Source organism: Cyprinus carpio, chromosome B20 (assembly GCF_018340385.1).
Source record: "Cyprinus carpio isolate SPL01 chromosome B20, ASM1834038v1, whole genome shotgun sequence".
NCBI lineage: Eukaryota > Metazoa > Chordata > Actinopteri > Cypriniformes > Cyprinidae > Cyprinus > Cyprinus carpio.
This window is the reverse complement of record NC_056616.1, coordinates 28,976,929-28,990,454: the sequence shown is the minus strand read 5'-3', so window position 1 is coordinate 28,990,454 and position 13,526 is coordinate 28,976,929. Positions and strand designations below refer to the sequence as shown.

Genomic DNA, 13,526 nt, shown 5'->3' with positions numbered 1-13,526 from the left:
TTCAAAAAACTGACTCTAATGACTGGTTTTGTGATCCAGGTTCACAAATTAGAATGATTTCTGAAGGATCATGTTACACTTCAAGAGTAATGGCTGCAGAAATTCAGCTTTGCCATCACATAAACAACTTGTTTTAAAATATTTAAAATATAAATTGTAATAGTATTTCACAGTTTTTATTGCATTTTTTGATTTAATAATTGCAGCCTTGCAAATGCGATGAGCAAAAGAGACTTCTTTAAAAAAATATTAAAAACATCCTACCAACTCCAGACTTTTGAGCAGTATTTGTACCTTCTAGGGAAACTGGTTTCAGACAGACTTCCAGTACCTCATAATGTCATGTCTAATGATCTAAAACAAATTTAAGTGAACTTGAAACATAACCAAGTCGATATATATAACAACACTTCTTATTACTGAGTAGAAATGGAATGGAATGGACAAAATTGACATTTATAAATTAATTTCCTGCTTTCAACTGCTCCTTCAAGTGCTATTTTTGTCATTTTTATTGTACTGTTTCTAATAACATTCTTTAAATGACCTAATTTCAGCAATTGTTCTAAATTCTCAGGGCATTGACGAGGGAACATTGGATGCTTTAGATCACACAGACTTCCAGGATACAGATATCCCATTTGAGGTCCCTGTACCTTCAAAGCTACATGTCACTGTAAGCCTTCACCAGAAACACTGCACTGGTGCCAGTGTATTTATTTATTTATCCTTTGTGTAAACTCTTCCCATTGGCTGTGTTTCAGGTGGAGAAGAGGGAGGAGATTAGGGAGTGGGTTCTGACTGTGTCCATGGACCAGCGGGTGGAACAGGTGCTGCCGAAGGATGAGAGAGGCACGTATGAAGCCTCCCTAGTGGCTCTCGGCACTGGCATCCGGTCCCTACCTTGCGTCATCACAGGTGAGGCAATCTGCACAAAAGACTGTCCGGTTTGAAGCGATGTTTCCTTTAAATTAGTTTTGTGAACTGGCTCTTTTAAAGGGACAGTTCATTCTAAAATAAAAATTCTGTCATTTACTCACCCTCATGCCTTTCCAAAGCTGTACTGACAGTGGGGCCCATTAACTAACTATTGTAAAAACAGCTTAAACATTCCTCAAAATGTCACCTTTTGTGTTATCAGAGAAGAAATAATGTTTTGAAGGTAGTTTTTGACAGAATTTTATTTTTGGGTGACCTGTTCCTTTAGATGTGTAATAATAAAACACAAAATTATCTTTTTTTTTATTATTTGGAACACAGGTTACCCTGTCCTGCACAATAAAATTGAGTTCAAAAGACCAGGGATGGCAGCAAATAAAGATGACTGGAATAAATTCTTGATGGCTACAAAGGTACAAGTTAGTCATTGTTCCCTCTGAGCTTTCACAATTAGTCTTCAATCACAACACAGTTGTTTGATTTATAATTAATTTGTTCTCTTGATCAAAAGTTAACACTCAGGACTGAATTTAGTAGCGTGTGTTTTGTTGCAGTAAATGTAAATGCTCTCTTTCGATGTATTTCATCATTGTTTTTTTATCCTTGTGGGTGCATTTGCAGTTTTCGCATTACTTCACAGATTGTCCCATCCATCCTGCCTGGGGTCGCCTGCGGTGCTTTGATCATGATTGCTTGTTTTTGTTTCACCCTTTAGACCACTCACAGTCCAGAATGTCAAGATGTGCTGAAATTTATCACACAGTGGTGCGGAGGTCTCCCTTCAGCTGGATATTCCTTCCACTAAGACTGGGGAAGGTGCACAATATCTATTTCTCTATCTGTCATCATCCTGTTCTTCACTTTCTTGCATTCGCCTCCCAGCTGTTCCGCTTAAACACTTAAACAGTCTTTTTCATTCTCTTTTCCAAAGGCAACATTCACTTCTTGGTCATCATTCCCTGACCATATTTTTAATAGCTAAAATTATCATAAGGTGAAGCTATATGAAGGTCATTTAATGTGTGTTAAATATGCTTGACTTCAGAGAGCCTTTGAAATATCTTCATTTGAATATAATCTGTAAGTAACTGTAATACATCCTCCACTAGTTCATATAAGTTGGACATTTTGATATTTAAACACTAAATAAAAAACGAATACTTCATAAAGATTGTCATTTGTTCTCATAGACATTTGTATGAGGATATTTGAAATGAATAGCCTATTCAGTTGAAATAATAAAAAAAGCTTTTTTTATAAATCAGAATTATTGTTGAATTGTTAGATGTGATAACATTTCTAATCTTTCTGAAGGCTGTTGTGCATCATATTTTGAATAAATGACTTCTAAGCCATAACTCCTCAGTGGCGTTCACTAGTGTAATTTATTTTTTATGTATAATGATCAGCTGGTTTATGGTAATTAATAGTCACCTGTCAAACAACGCCATCTTGTGGAGACCATAACGTGTTGAATGTGAAAGAGGACACACACACTTGTGGCCTGGTACAATTTTTTACTTCTAATGATGTAATAATAATGTGGATTATTCCTTTTTATTTCGAGCCAGATTTCTGTTCCATAAAAACGCATTAAACTATGAGGCATCATTATACTGCAAATATTTTAATATGTAAAAATAAGCATCAAAGAAACTATTAGACTTGTGGGTGGTTTTGATTTTAATTTCTAGTTATTATATAACTGGACGGATCATTACACTGATGGTTCTTAGTTGAATTGCTTGAATAAAAACTGCCACAAGAAATGATTTATAGGGATCAGACCTACTAAATAAGCCTGAACAAGCAAAGTCAAAAGGTTTGGGAGTCAGGGTTAGTTTATTTATGTAGTATATATATTTAGGTTTCTACGTGTTTTAAAACGTCTTATTAAGTTAGATTACAAGTCAGATCGCATATTTTCACCTGTAGGCAAACATAAGCTGACGAATTGAAAGTAACCATAGCGACAGTAGCCTACGCTGTTTTTGCAAACGCTATGACGATAATAATGTAATTATGCATTAATGTATTATAGATTTACATAACATATACATCACAAAAGCTTTTTAGATGAGCGATGTTTATCTTACTGATATTGGCGCGAAATGACAATTTGAAGGTCCTCGACAGATTGTAGTTTTGTGGTTACATGTTAATCTTTCAGCAGATGTTAACAATTCTTTAAAAACGCGAGGTGTTTTAAATAAACTGAATAATTTGCACCCTGAATAGAAACCAAAGTTGATGTTAACATTTGTCACAAGCGTACCTATATAGTCTTCTGTGACCAACGTGGCCTACCTGTCACTTTTGCTCATCTCATTAAATAAATAACACTTACCACAGGTTAACTCGGTATTTGGTCATAACAGTCAATTGGTTTCCAAAATTCTTTAATTTTATTTGTAATTTTGAATGTTATTTTTCTAATCCAATGATTTTCATGCAAATCCCATTGAAATAACTTACTTTACGTCCCACTGCCGCTGTGTCCCCGCGTCCTTCAAGAATCAACATTTACAAAAATTACCAACTCGCTGATTGAAATTCAGGGGCAGCTGAATTTAATCTGCGACCTAAATATTCTTTTGATGAAATATGCTAATGTAGGCTACACCTCTGCCTAATGAGGTTGATCTGACATTATGCAGTGTCCTTAAGTACCCTTTAAACGATATAGCGTTTTCGACAAGGCCGCACACGGTTCGAGTCTCAGAAAGGGCATGTTGCTAAAAGGCGGAATAATTTCTCATTTTTCTCTGCTGCGATATCTCATATTAGAGCACTGCTTCGAGGTTACTTCCAGTAGATATGAGTCCCTTTATGTCACGCAAACTGCGCGTGTGCATTTCTTTCTTAAACGTTTGAAATGAAAACTCCAGCCTTGGTAGTCTAGTAGCCTAATGCACGCGTGGTTTATAAAATTAGGCTATATCTTGATTATCCCCATCTATTGGCTTGAATTGCCTGAACGCTTAATCTGTAAACGCACCGAGCGTGCTGAGGTTAAATGTTTTTTTAATAACATTTAAACCTCTAACGGAAATTATACATAACGTTAACATTGACTAGTAGTCTCGTGGAGGAAAGACATTACAATTCGTTTGGTAAAGAAGTTGATATGGTACAGAAATTATTTTTGATGCAACATGTTTTCTTTGCTATCTTTGATTGGCGAATATAATCTTGCGCGTTTATGTAATAAAATTTAGTTTAATTGGCCTGTTTAATTAGAAAAGTGATTTGGCAAAAGCCTAGGCCTTCATTTCCAAAAGCAACCATTAAATGACCTTGAAAAATAAATTCACGGTTACTGAATGGGGTATAAGGAATACAAGGATGAAACATTGTTTTGGATGTACAGACCTATCTCTAAAAATGAACATCTCATATGAGATGAAGATGAAATATTATGACAACTGCTGGAATTCATGGCATTTTTAAGGCGCCTATAATGTGAAATGTGCGTTTATAGGCTATTTAATTGAAATCCGCTTTAGTTTCCATCATCTCATAAACGTGTAGAAACGTGTTGTTTATAGCTACTCTCATTAAAATAAAAGTTCTTATGTGGTCTTCATAAATTCAGTAAATAACCATTAAGAATATGTTTGCTGTATACGGTTCTTGAGTTGGCTTTAAAACGTTCTTGATGTTGCATGTTCCTCAGATCAGTGTTTTTTATGTCGAGTTTTTTTAAAAACACAAACAAAAGGTTTTCTAGAGGATAAAAAGTTCTTAGTTCTTCTACAGGCCGTAGTTTTTTTTTGCTTGCATCTTTTAGACGCTAAATAAAGTGTGTATTTTGTTAATTGTGAACGTCATTTTGATTTTTGATTTTATATGAAATATTGCTACGGTTAAAAAGCTGGCGGACTTCATCCTAATTACTGAGAATCATTGTAAAAAATAAAGTGAAAATAGAACTGTAAAGCTTTAGAAGATAATGAAAAAGATCATGTCTTAAAAGTGTTCTGATTAATCGAAACATGAAGTGGCAAATATTGCGTGAAAAAAAAGAAAGAAATTAATGTCTGCTTAGTGAATGTGACTTTATTGACAAGCTAAAATCATTTACACAACCATAAATACAATACAAACGTACATGTTCAATATTTTCAGTGCCCTTATGAGGACACATGACAAGTGTCATTTTGAGGACCAACTGCTGTCGTCCAAAACGTTCAGAAATGTAAGATATCAGTGCATTCTGTTTAATTTGGTTGTCACCGTGGGCCTCACAACTTTTCTATCGATATTATTCTTCATCTTCTTCTGAAGACATCGTGTCCCCACACAGATCTGCAAATGAGACTATTTCTAGATTTAAATCGTCCTCTAAATAGAAGGTAAATGTCAAAAATACGTTACATCAGACTTCATGGTAATTGTTAGAGTTTTAAACTCAACGCACAATGACACTTTACAATATTCCACGATACGCTCTTTTGCGCAACACAAAATTATGGAAGAACGCAATGAAATTTTAAAGATCAGTTTGGCCGCATTAATGCGTCGGCTCGCCTCCACACTCACGCGCGCTCTAGCAAAAACCAAAACCGACCGAAAGAAAAATAAGAACTGTCATGCATCGCAAACCACGGACTATATGCGCTATGCTATCATAAAAAACAATCAACGATGATATTTGCCATCTTTCTTGGCATTCACCGCGTGCCTTAATTGTATGGAAATTTAAATCAAGGTCCGCTGTGAACACGAAGAAAAGCAGGCCTGTTTGCAACCACAGTGTTCTGAATCGCACAACTAAGCTACAGCAAAGATGTTGCACCAAAATATCTACGTCCTCTTCCGACTGGTGTAGCGTCAGCATCCAACATTGCACTGAGCATCATGCATCATTAAAAGCATCTGTGCATAACATCATAATTCAAGCAAGCGTTCCCATTTATTACATTACCTATTTTTTCGAATGCGTTATTTCCACAGGACGGTGCGCATCTCTCCATCATGTGTTGGTTCAACATAAGGCCCGAGTGATGGCCATAAAAAGAAAGCGCTCAGTGGCTTGCTGCAGTTGGTCCCTTGCTCAACTCCCAAGAGAAAAAAAAAAAAAAAAATAGTAGAGGGCCCATCTGGCTACTCACCAGCTTTGTCAAGTCTTGCATACGCTAAAATGCTAATGACCTATATAGCTCATGCAAAATGCAGCAGAGGTAAGAAAGAAGGGGGAAACTGTGGGACTAAACCAGAGACACCGCCGCCTCTTGTGGGGGGTCGGGCGGGGTGGGGGCAGTTGAAAGCACCTGCATCAGGAGGGGGTAAACTAAATATTGGGAAAAAAGTGGAGGGCACCATTTGTCAAAGCCAACCTTGCACCATACACAGAAAGGAACATTCCCCGCAAATAGGATTTTAATTAGGCGATCCATTCAGTGACGTCCATTCAGTCTGAAAATCAAAAAACCTATTAATATAGCCTGTCATCATTTGATACAGTGGCACCTCAATGAATTTACAGTCAACTGTTATATGCGCTAGAAGGAAAAAAGAAACAAGCTTTAGTAAAACAGACGCAGTTGGTTTACGTTAACAATTTGTAAAAACAATGCACATCGATTTCATCAAAACTTACACAAATACACCTTGCGAAGTAGGATATAAATAATAGGTTTTTATCCCCCGAGATAATAAGTGTCCATAAATCCAGTTTGGGAAAATGTCCACAAGCCAGTCGGTGCAGAAGAGCGTCCTTCCAAAACCATCAAATGTTCCGCTCGCTTTTGCGCACCTTGATGCTGTAGGATGCGACATAAATCATTTCCGCTTACAGTGTTGCATCACTCAAATTTCTTCAAGATAAACGGGGGGAAAAAGAAAGCAGAAAAGGCATGTTGGAAGCAAATAGCCAGAGCTGAAGGTTTCTGTGCTCGTAAGCAGAGTCGGTCATCATGTGAAATGGTGTGATGCAGAGCGCGATCTGACAGAGAGGAGGAGAGCAGCCCAGTTTATCACACACTGAAGCTCTCCGTCCTGCTCCTCTGTTCCCTTCCCTTCAGAGAGGATTATACTCTGGTGGAAAGAGGTGGCATCTGTCGGGTTCCTAAACATTAGCCGTTTGGAAAATAGTTTATGCACTTTTCATGCTGCACGTGTTTGTTTTATTTAGTCATCGTGATTTCTAAACAAAGCACTTTTTTCTTTCTATTCATTTCTTGATGCACAAGTCAACGTGCAATTCGTACGCACGACTTCCCAAAATGGTCTATAATCTGAAGAACAACAAACCTATTTCAAATTGGACGTTTTTACATTCTAACCCCTACAAAAAATAAATAAAAATAAAGAATGCGCTTATGGAATGCGTATTGGCAAATAAACCGCGAGCACCTTTAAGAAATAAGGTCATCATGCGCCACGATTCCATTGACTGTTCATTCTTCGACGTAAACGTTTTTACGTGAAATAAATATTTTGTTAACACCGCAGTAAACCCTTAGAAAGTATTAGTTCATCAAACTGTGTCCAAAAAAGAAGGCCGACTCCATATGGCCTGTCATCTGCGCGTTGAGTCCCATCCCCCACCGCGCTCATCTCATCTCTCATGCTGCATTGATTTATTGTCGAACACTGATTTATCTTTATCCTTTTCTCATTTTATTGCTACACAAAAACGTTTCCTGAGACTCCAAATCACTGATTGGTCTCATTTGCTTAGGGATTTAAACCCACAACAGCCTGTCAGGCTTATTTTCAAATACGCAGGCCTGAGTAGGCCTATTGCATCAACGTACAAATTATGCAGCGATTTTAAAGGGAGTTTTATCATTTCATTCGCCTTGCGAGGGTCGTCTCGCTCAATACGAATTGCCTTTGTAGTTAACTGACATCATCTACCTTAAATGAAGACGTTTGTATAGCTACACGACAAACTTGAAAATAATTTAATGCTTATGTTTGAAGCACCGTCGTAAAGCGCTCGAACGACGTAACGTTGCTAGATCTATCTATCTATCTATCTATCTATCTATCTATCTATCTATATTTTTATGTTTATGTTTGTATATCTGTAGTTATATTTGTTTGTCTATCTATCTATCTATCTATCGTCTGTCTGTCTGTCTGTCTGAATTATCCATACGCTTTGTATTGTCTGGCTTAGTACTTGCTTTGAGGTCAGCAGAGGTCTCCTGATCCTCTCTTGTGTTGCAGTTTAAAGGACTGTCGTCTGCCGCACGCGTGTCTCGAACAAACACATTGGACACGCGGTGAACTCCAGATGGTAAAGCTTTTCAATCCACCCTTATGCTGACGACACATGGATAAAGACACTGTCTCTGAGTGCTGCATGACAGCCAGCACCTTCAAGAGCCCGGGAATATCATCTGATTAAACAAAGAAGTGGCTACTTGGTCGTCTGTTTGTAATGTAGGCTGTTGCAGATATCTATTATTAATCTTCTAGGCTACAGTTAGCTTAGTATTAGAAAATTATAAACACTTTTCCATCAATCCATATCCTAAATTCACATAAAGTGTAATGTAATGTAATTGGATTAAGTAATTTTCCTGAACTAATTTTAAACACTTGGGTACCTGGGCTGCGTTTCCAAAAGCTTCGTAAATTTAAGAAGTTCGTAAAAATGATCGTACGACTGATCTTAATATTACGGTTTGTTTCCTAAAAGCATCGTAACTTAAGTAGCACTTGAAAATCATCGTAGATCTACGACTGCTCTGGAAAAATCATAAAGCCCAAGTGCATCGTAAGAAGACCGATTTATGCGGTCACCTGCAGGACTATCGGCAGATTGCACCTTTAACTTTATTCAAGTGCACTGCGATTATAATTTAAGAATTTGATTGTACTTTATTGTACATTTTATTACTCGTTTTTTGTTGTTGTTTTAAATGAATTTTTAAATGAAAATAATTAAAAAGGGCAGAAAGGATAGAAATACACATCTAAATTAAATGACTGAACAAAAAAATGAATAAAAGAAATAATGTGGGAAATATAGTTGGGCTATAATGGGGTATAATAATATACTATGTAAAGCAATATAATATAACATAATATAATAAAAAATGTTATATTAAAGTTATTATATCCGAGTTGTCTGGAACACAGTTAACATTTTAATAACCGAGCGTGTACTACAATTACGAACGATTCTAAGGAGACATTTCAGCACTTGACAAACGGATAGCGACTCCTAAGTAGCACTTAAAGCACGGCTACGTGCGACTGTGTTAAGTGGATTTTTGGGAAACGCACGTGAAACAATAACGAACGATCGTACAAATGACTCGTAGAAAACGCCCTTGAGCTCTAAGATCAATCTTTATCGAGAAACGCAGCCCTGGACATGCGCCGACAAGATAGCGCACACATAAAACGAACTGACTTTAAATTTGAGTAAAATGTTACACATAATTAAAAACAATAAACTTACAACTGACACAAGCACATTAATTAATATGAGCATTTTGAATTTTAAATACAATATATGGGTGCATAAAACACATTGTGAAGTTGCCATGCCCTGTGGGGTGACAGCTATATTTAATCTAAAATAGCATTTTATATACTTCAGTTAAGAGTGGTAGTATTAATTGTCACACCACGCATCTATATATATATATATATATATATATATATTATATATTTGTGTTGTTGCACTTGCTTTTATTTGTATATATATATATATATATATATATATATATATACTATATATATATACTATATATGTATATGTATGTATATACAGAGCTGGGTAGATTACTTATGAATTGTAATCAGTTACTGATTACAGATTACATGACAAAATTTGTAGTCAGTAATATAATCTCTTAAATTACACATAACGTAATCTGATTACTTTTGGATTACATTTAGATTATAACCCTTGTTTGATATATATTATATAATCTTGTATATGACCTATATATATTAATTCACCAACAATATATAATATTTTTTCAAGTGCAATGTATGGACATTATACTTACAAAATACTAACAAATGTACCTTGCTGTTAGTGTTTGCTAGTAACACTGAATGAATCACATCTAATGATTTTAAAGGATATTTACTTATAATAAGTAAATTTAGAAAACAGCTTACATTACAAAAAACAATATTGAAAAAATCACAGCAATATCACTGCCAGGTCAAATATTGAATCTAATAAAACACTAGAAGGTGTATATGAATGTATCAATGAAAAACATAAAAAAATAGCTACATTGCAAACATGAATTTGAAAAAGACAATTCACACAACCAATGAAATTTCTATCCATTTCTATCATCTATTTCATTTTAAGTGCATAGTAACAATGAGGAAAAGACAAACAATACTACAAAAATGAATATTAAAGAACATGAAAATCACAACAATAACATTGCTAATATATATATATATATATATTATATATATATATATATATAAAAGACCATAACTAAGTTAAATACAATCTCAAAACACTTGAAATGCATAAGGTTAACAATGATATATATTAAAGAACATATTAAAGCTATGTTCCCCTCCATTTTCCATTATCTTGTTGCTGATTTCTTCTGAGCGCGATTCTGACACCCCTCCCCTTCTCCGCCGGAAAAACTCGAAAAATCACTAATGTATATATTCGGCAGGTTTAACAAAAAAAAATATGCATGTTAAAAAAAAAAGGAAGAGAATCAATGATTGTGAACAACTTATTACCATTGTGTAAATAAAGTGTAATCATGTAATCCATAAAAAAGTAACTGTAGTCTGATTACGAGTATTTTAAAAAGTAGTTTACTCTAATTACAAGTACTTGAGTTTTGGAATCTGATTACGTAATCCAGATTACATGTAATCCGTTACTACCCAGCTCTGTATATATATATATATAAGCAAGTGTAAACACAAATGAGAAGCTTTACAACTCTTTATTAAGAACATATCAAGCTTCTAAACTTTTTTGAATCACTGTGGAAGGAATGTCACAGCACTGACTACGCATTCGTTTTACCACAGGGTTAAAGGGGACTTTAAACATTTGAATAGAGCACCCGTACTTATTTACAGTATATATAACCAAATAGTTAAGTAACAAGCACGCGCTTGTGCTATCGTTACACAAGTGCATCGCGTGCGGCGTGTTTGTGCTCATGGTCGCGCGAACTTCCGTGCGTTTGGTTTGGCGTTATTTTGTCCAAAACAGAATGGGAGATATGTCCTCCAAAATACGAATGCCTTCTCCGGAGGAAGCGCTACCTGGAAGAGAGCAGAGCATGAAAGTGTCAGGTATGGCGTTGTGAATTTGTCTGACTTCCTCAGCTCACGTGCTAACGCGGCTATCAGCTGTCAAAGCAAAGAGAGTGCCTTAACGTTTCGAGTCACGATGAGATGGATATAGTGTTATAGGGTACGGAATTGCAACCGAAGCGTACTTGTGCAAAAGAAAGCAAAGACGAGTACTCTGCAGTCGAGGAAACAGGGGGCTTTGTTTAGTTTTTCCTGGATCTGTGCGACGCGCACGCGCAGTGCTACACTTACGTATAATCGTCATTTTGTTTATTACAGACATCCAGATATCGAGTATTTGAAGACGTTATTTACTCGTATTTGGCTACTCAATAATAAATCCATAGATGTTTTGGTATGACACCTTGTAGTAGCATCATTAAATCTTATTCAGCTCTTTTCTCTTTTTCATTTCCATCCATGGTTCACGTTAAAATATCATTTAGGTGAAGCAAAATGTTTTCAAAGTAAGTCTTTTTTTATTTTTTTTAATGTAATATCCCCAACACTCTTGGCATTAAATATTCAATATCTTTCTCCGCAGGGGCAGGAGTACAGGGTAGTAAAGGGCAATAAAAGGCTAAATTGAGGTAAATGTGGTAATGTGTGTTTGGGCTCTTTTGTAGTAATGGAGATGATGTGTCAAGTAGGGTGAAGAGCTCTGATGGGAACAGGAGGCCTGCTACGAATCCTAAATCACACTGTTTAAGTGACATCATTTAAATGGAAAAATAAAACATCTAGTTAGAATAGTAAGTAGTTATTTAGCAGACACTTTTATCCAAAGTGACATGGATAAAGTGGGTCAGTCATCCTGAGATAAAAAAAAAAGTTACTATCAATATATACCATCGATAAATCCTTTTTTTGTTTCATGATTACACCCACATATTATTCCAAATATTTAAATGTAATACTTAACAGTATAGTTCACCCTAAAAAATTACAATTCATATACTCACCCTCATGTTATTTCAAACCGGTAACACTTTTATTTTCTTTGGAATAGAAACATTGTGTCTATGACACTTTTATCCAAAGTGTGTGCGAAAAGAATTAGTTTATTCAAAAATGTACCCCCCCCCCATTATTTTCACACCCTCATGTTATTCCAAACCTATATATTATTTTTTCCTTGAAACACAAAATGAGAAAATGCATGGGCAATGCAGGGGCTATTTCTTTTTCATATGGAAAAAATAAGCATGTACATTGTTTTACAATGATCCGTTTTGTTCCACTCAGAAATAACAGCATATGGGTAGGCATAATAATAACGGAATTTTCATTTTTTGAGAAAACTATCCCTTTTGTCTTGCTCAAGGGCACAAAAGTGATAACACAAGGCTTGTTCCTTTCAGAGGTCGGACTAGCAATTTTCTACCTTTTCATCCCTGGGCTATAGCCATATACCTTGTCCCTTCCTCCCAGGTCCGAGTGTACATTTCCCCTTTGAGTTTTGGAGATATTGCCTTTGCATTCATTGTACAACTAACAGCTGTGGACTTAAGTTGTAAAGGAAACTTTAGATTAGGATGGTAGGTTATTGTATTATCGGCTTGGAAGTTAGTAAGTATAAAAATAATGTGTTTGCAATGCCTTGCTCTCAGGAGCATCAGCAGGCTGCTTGACATGCGACTCACATTGCCGTTCAGTGCAATGGCATGAAGCGTGCCCATGCAGGGATCCACCCCTTCAGACTGCAGTGAACTGATTATCAGTGCTTACCTCTCAAGGCTTCCCCTTGGCAACGGGACTCCACCGCGGAGCTGGAAGGTTGCCAGGTAACACTCTGCAACACTGACACACGCGTGTCTCGCTTTGAAGATGTAATGAACCTGGATGAAGGTTACAGACCACAGAACAGATGGAAGAATGAGATCAGAGCTTAGGGCAGTGCGATGTCTCTTTGAACACGAGCAGCTCTTACAAAAAACTTTGTGGGTGCTTAGCTCACGTGCTGAGGGAACTGGTTCAGTTCTTTCAAGTGCTGGAGTTGCTGTGGACTTTTCGAGTGGGATTGTACTTTTTTATTGATATGCAAAAAAGAAAAAAAAAGCCCCCCTAGTTGAAATTGCTTGAATAATAAAGTTTTTTTTTCCCAGTGTTTTGAAAGAAGTCTCTTCTTCTTACTAAGGCTTCATTTATTTGATTAAAAAAAGTAAAAACAGTAATAATGTAAATGTTTCTTGCAATTTAAAATAACTGTTTTCTATTTGAATATATTTTAAAATGTAATTTATTCCTGTGAGGGCAAAGCTGAATTTTTAGTAGTCATTTTAGCATATCAGAATGATTTCTGAAGAATCTTGTGACACTGAAGA

General features: G+C 36.0%; 2 protein-coding genes and 1 long non-coding RNA gene across 4 annotated transcripts in view; 2 read left to right on the top strand and 1 right to left on the bottom strand.

The window, feature by feature from the left end:
- The window catches only part of LOC109054349 (intraflagellar transport protein 172 homolog), a 30,757-nt gene extending 28,460 nt beyond the window's left edge, over positions 1–2,297 (top strand). Inside the window, 4 exon segments of the mRNA XM_042746164.1 lie at positions 578–676; positions 765–918; positions 1,261–1,352; positions 1,655–2,297. Coding sequence (XP_042602098.1) covers positions 578–676; positions 765–918; positions 1,261–1,352; positions 1,655–1,744 — 435 coding nt within the window. The 3' untranslated portion in view covers positions 1,745–2,297.
- A 2,681-nt stretch (positions 2,298–4,978) lies between these two features.
- LOC109054350 lies at positions 4,979–7,940 on the bottom strand. The gene is made up of 2 exons (XR_002011849.2): positions 6,542–7,940; positions 4,979–6,443 (listed from the first exon to the last, which is right to left on the bottom strand). It is a non-coding gene; the product is annotated as an uncharacterized LOC109054350 (long non-coding RNA).
- A 2,955-nt stretch (positions 7,941–10,895) lies between these two features.
- LOC109054372 (mitochondrial peptide methionine sulfoxide reductase) overlaps positions 10,896–13,526 on the top strand; it is a 68,107-nt gene continuing 65,476 nt past the window's right edge. Inside the window, exon 1 of one of the 2 annotated variants that reach the window (XM_042747383.1) lies at positions 10,896–11,202. In XM_042747383.1, the coding sequence (XP_042603317.1) occupies positions 11,067–11,202 (136 nt within the window). In that variant the 5' untranslated portion in view covers positions 10,896–11,066. The remainder of the gene's footprint in view (positions 11,203–13,526) is intronic. The other variant, XM_042747381.1, reaches the window with a different exon arrangement.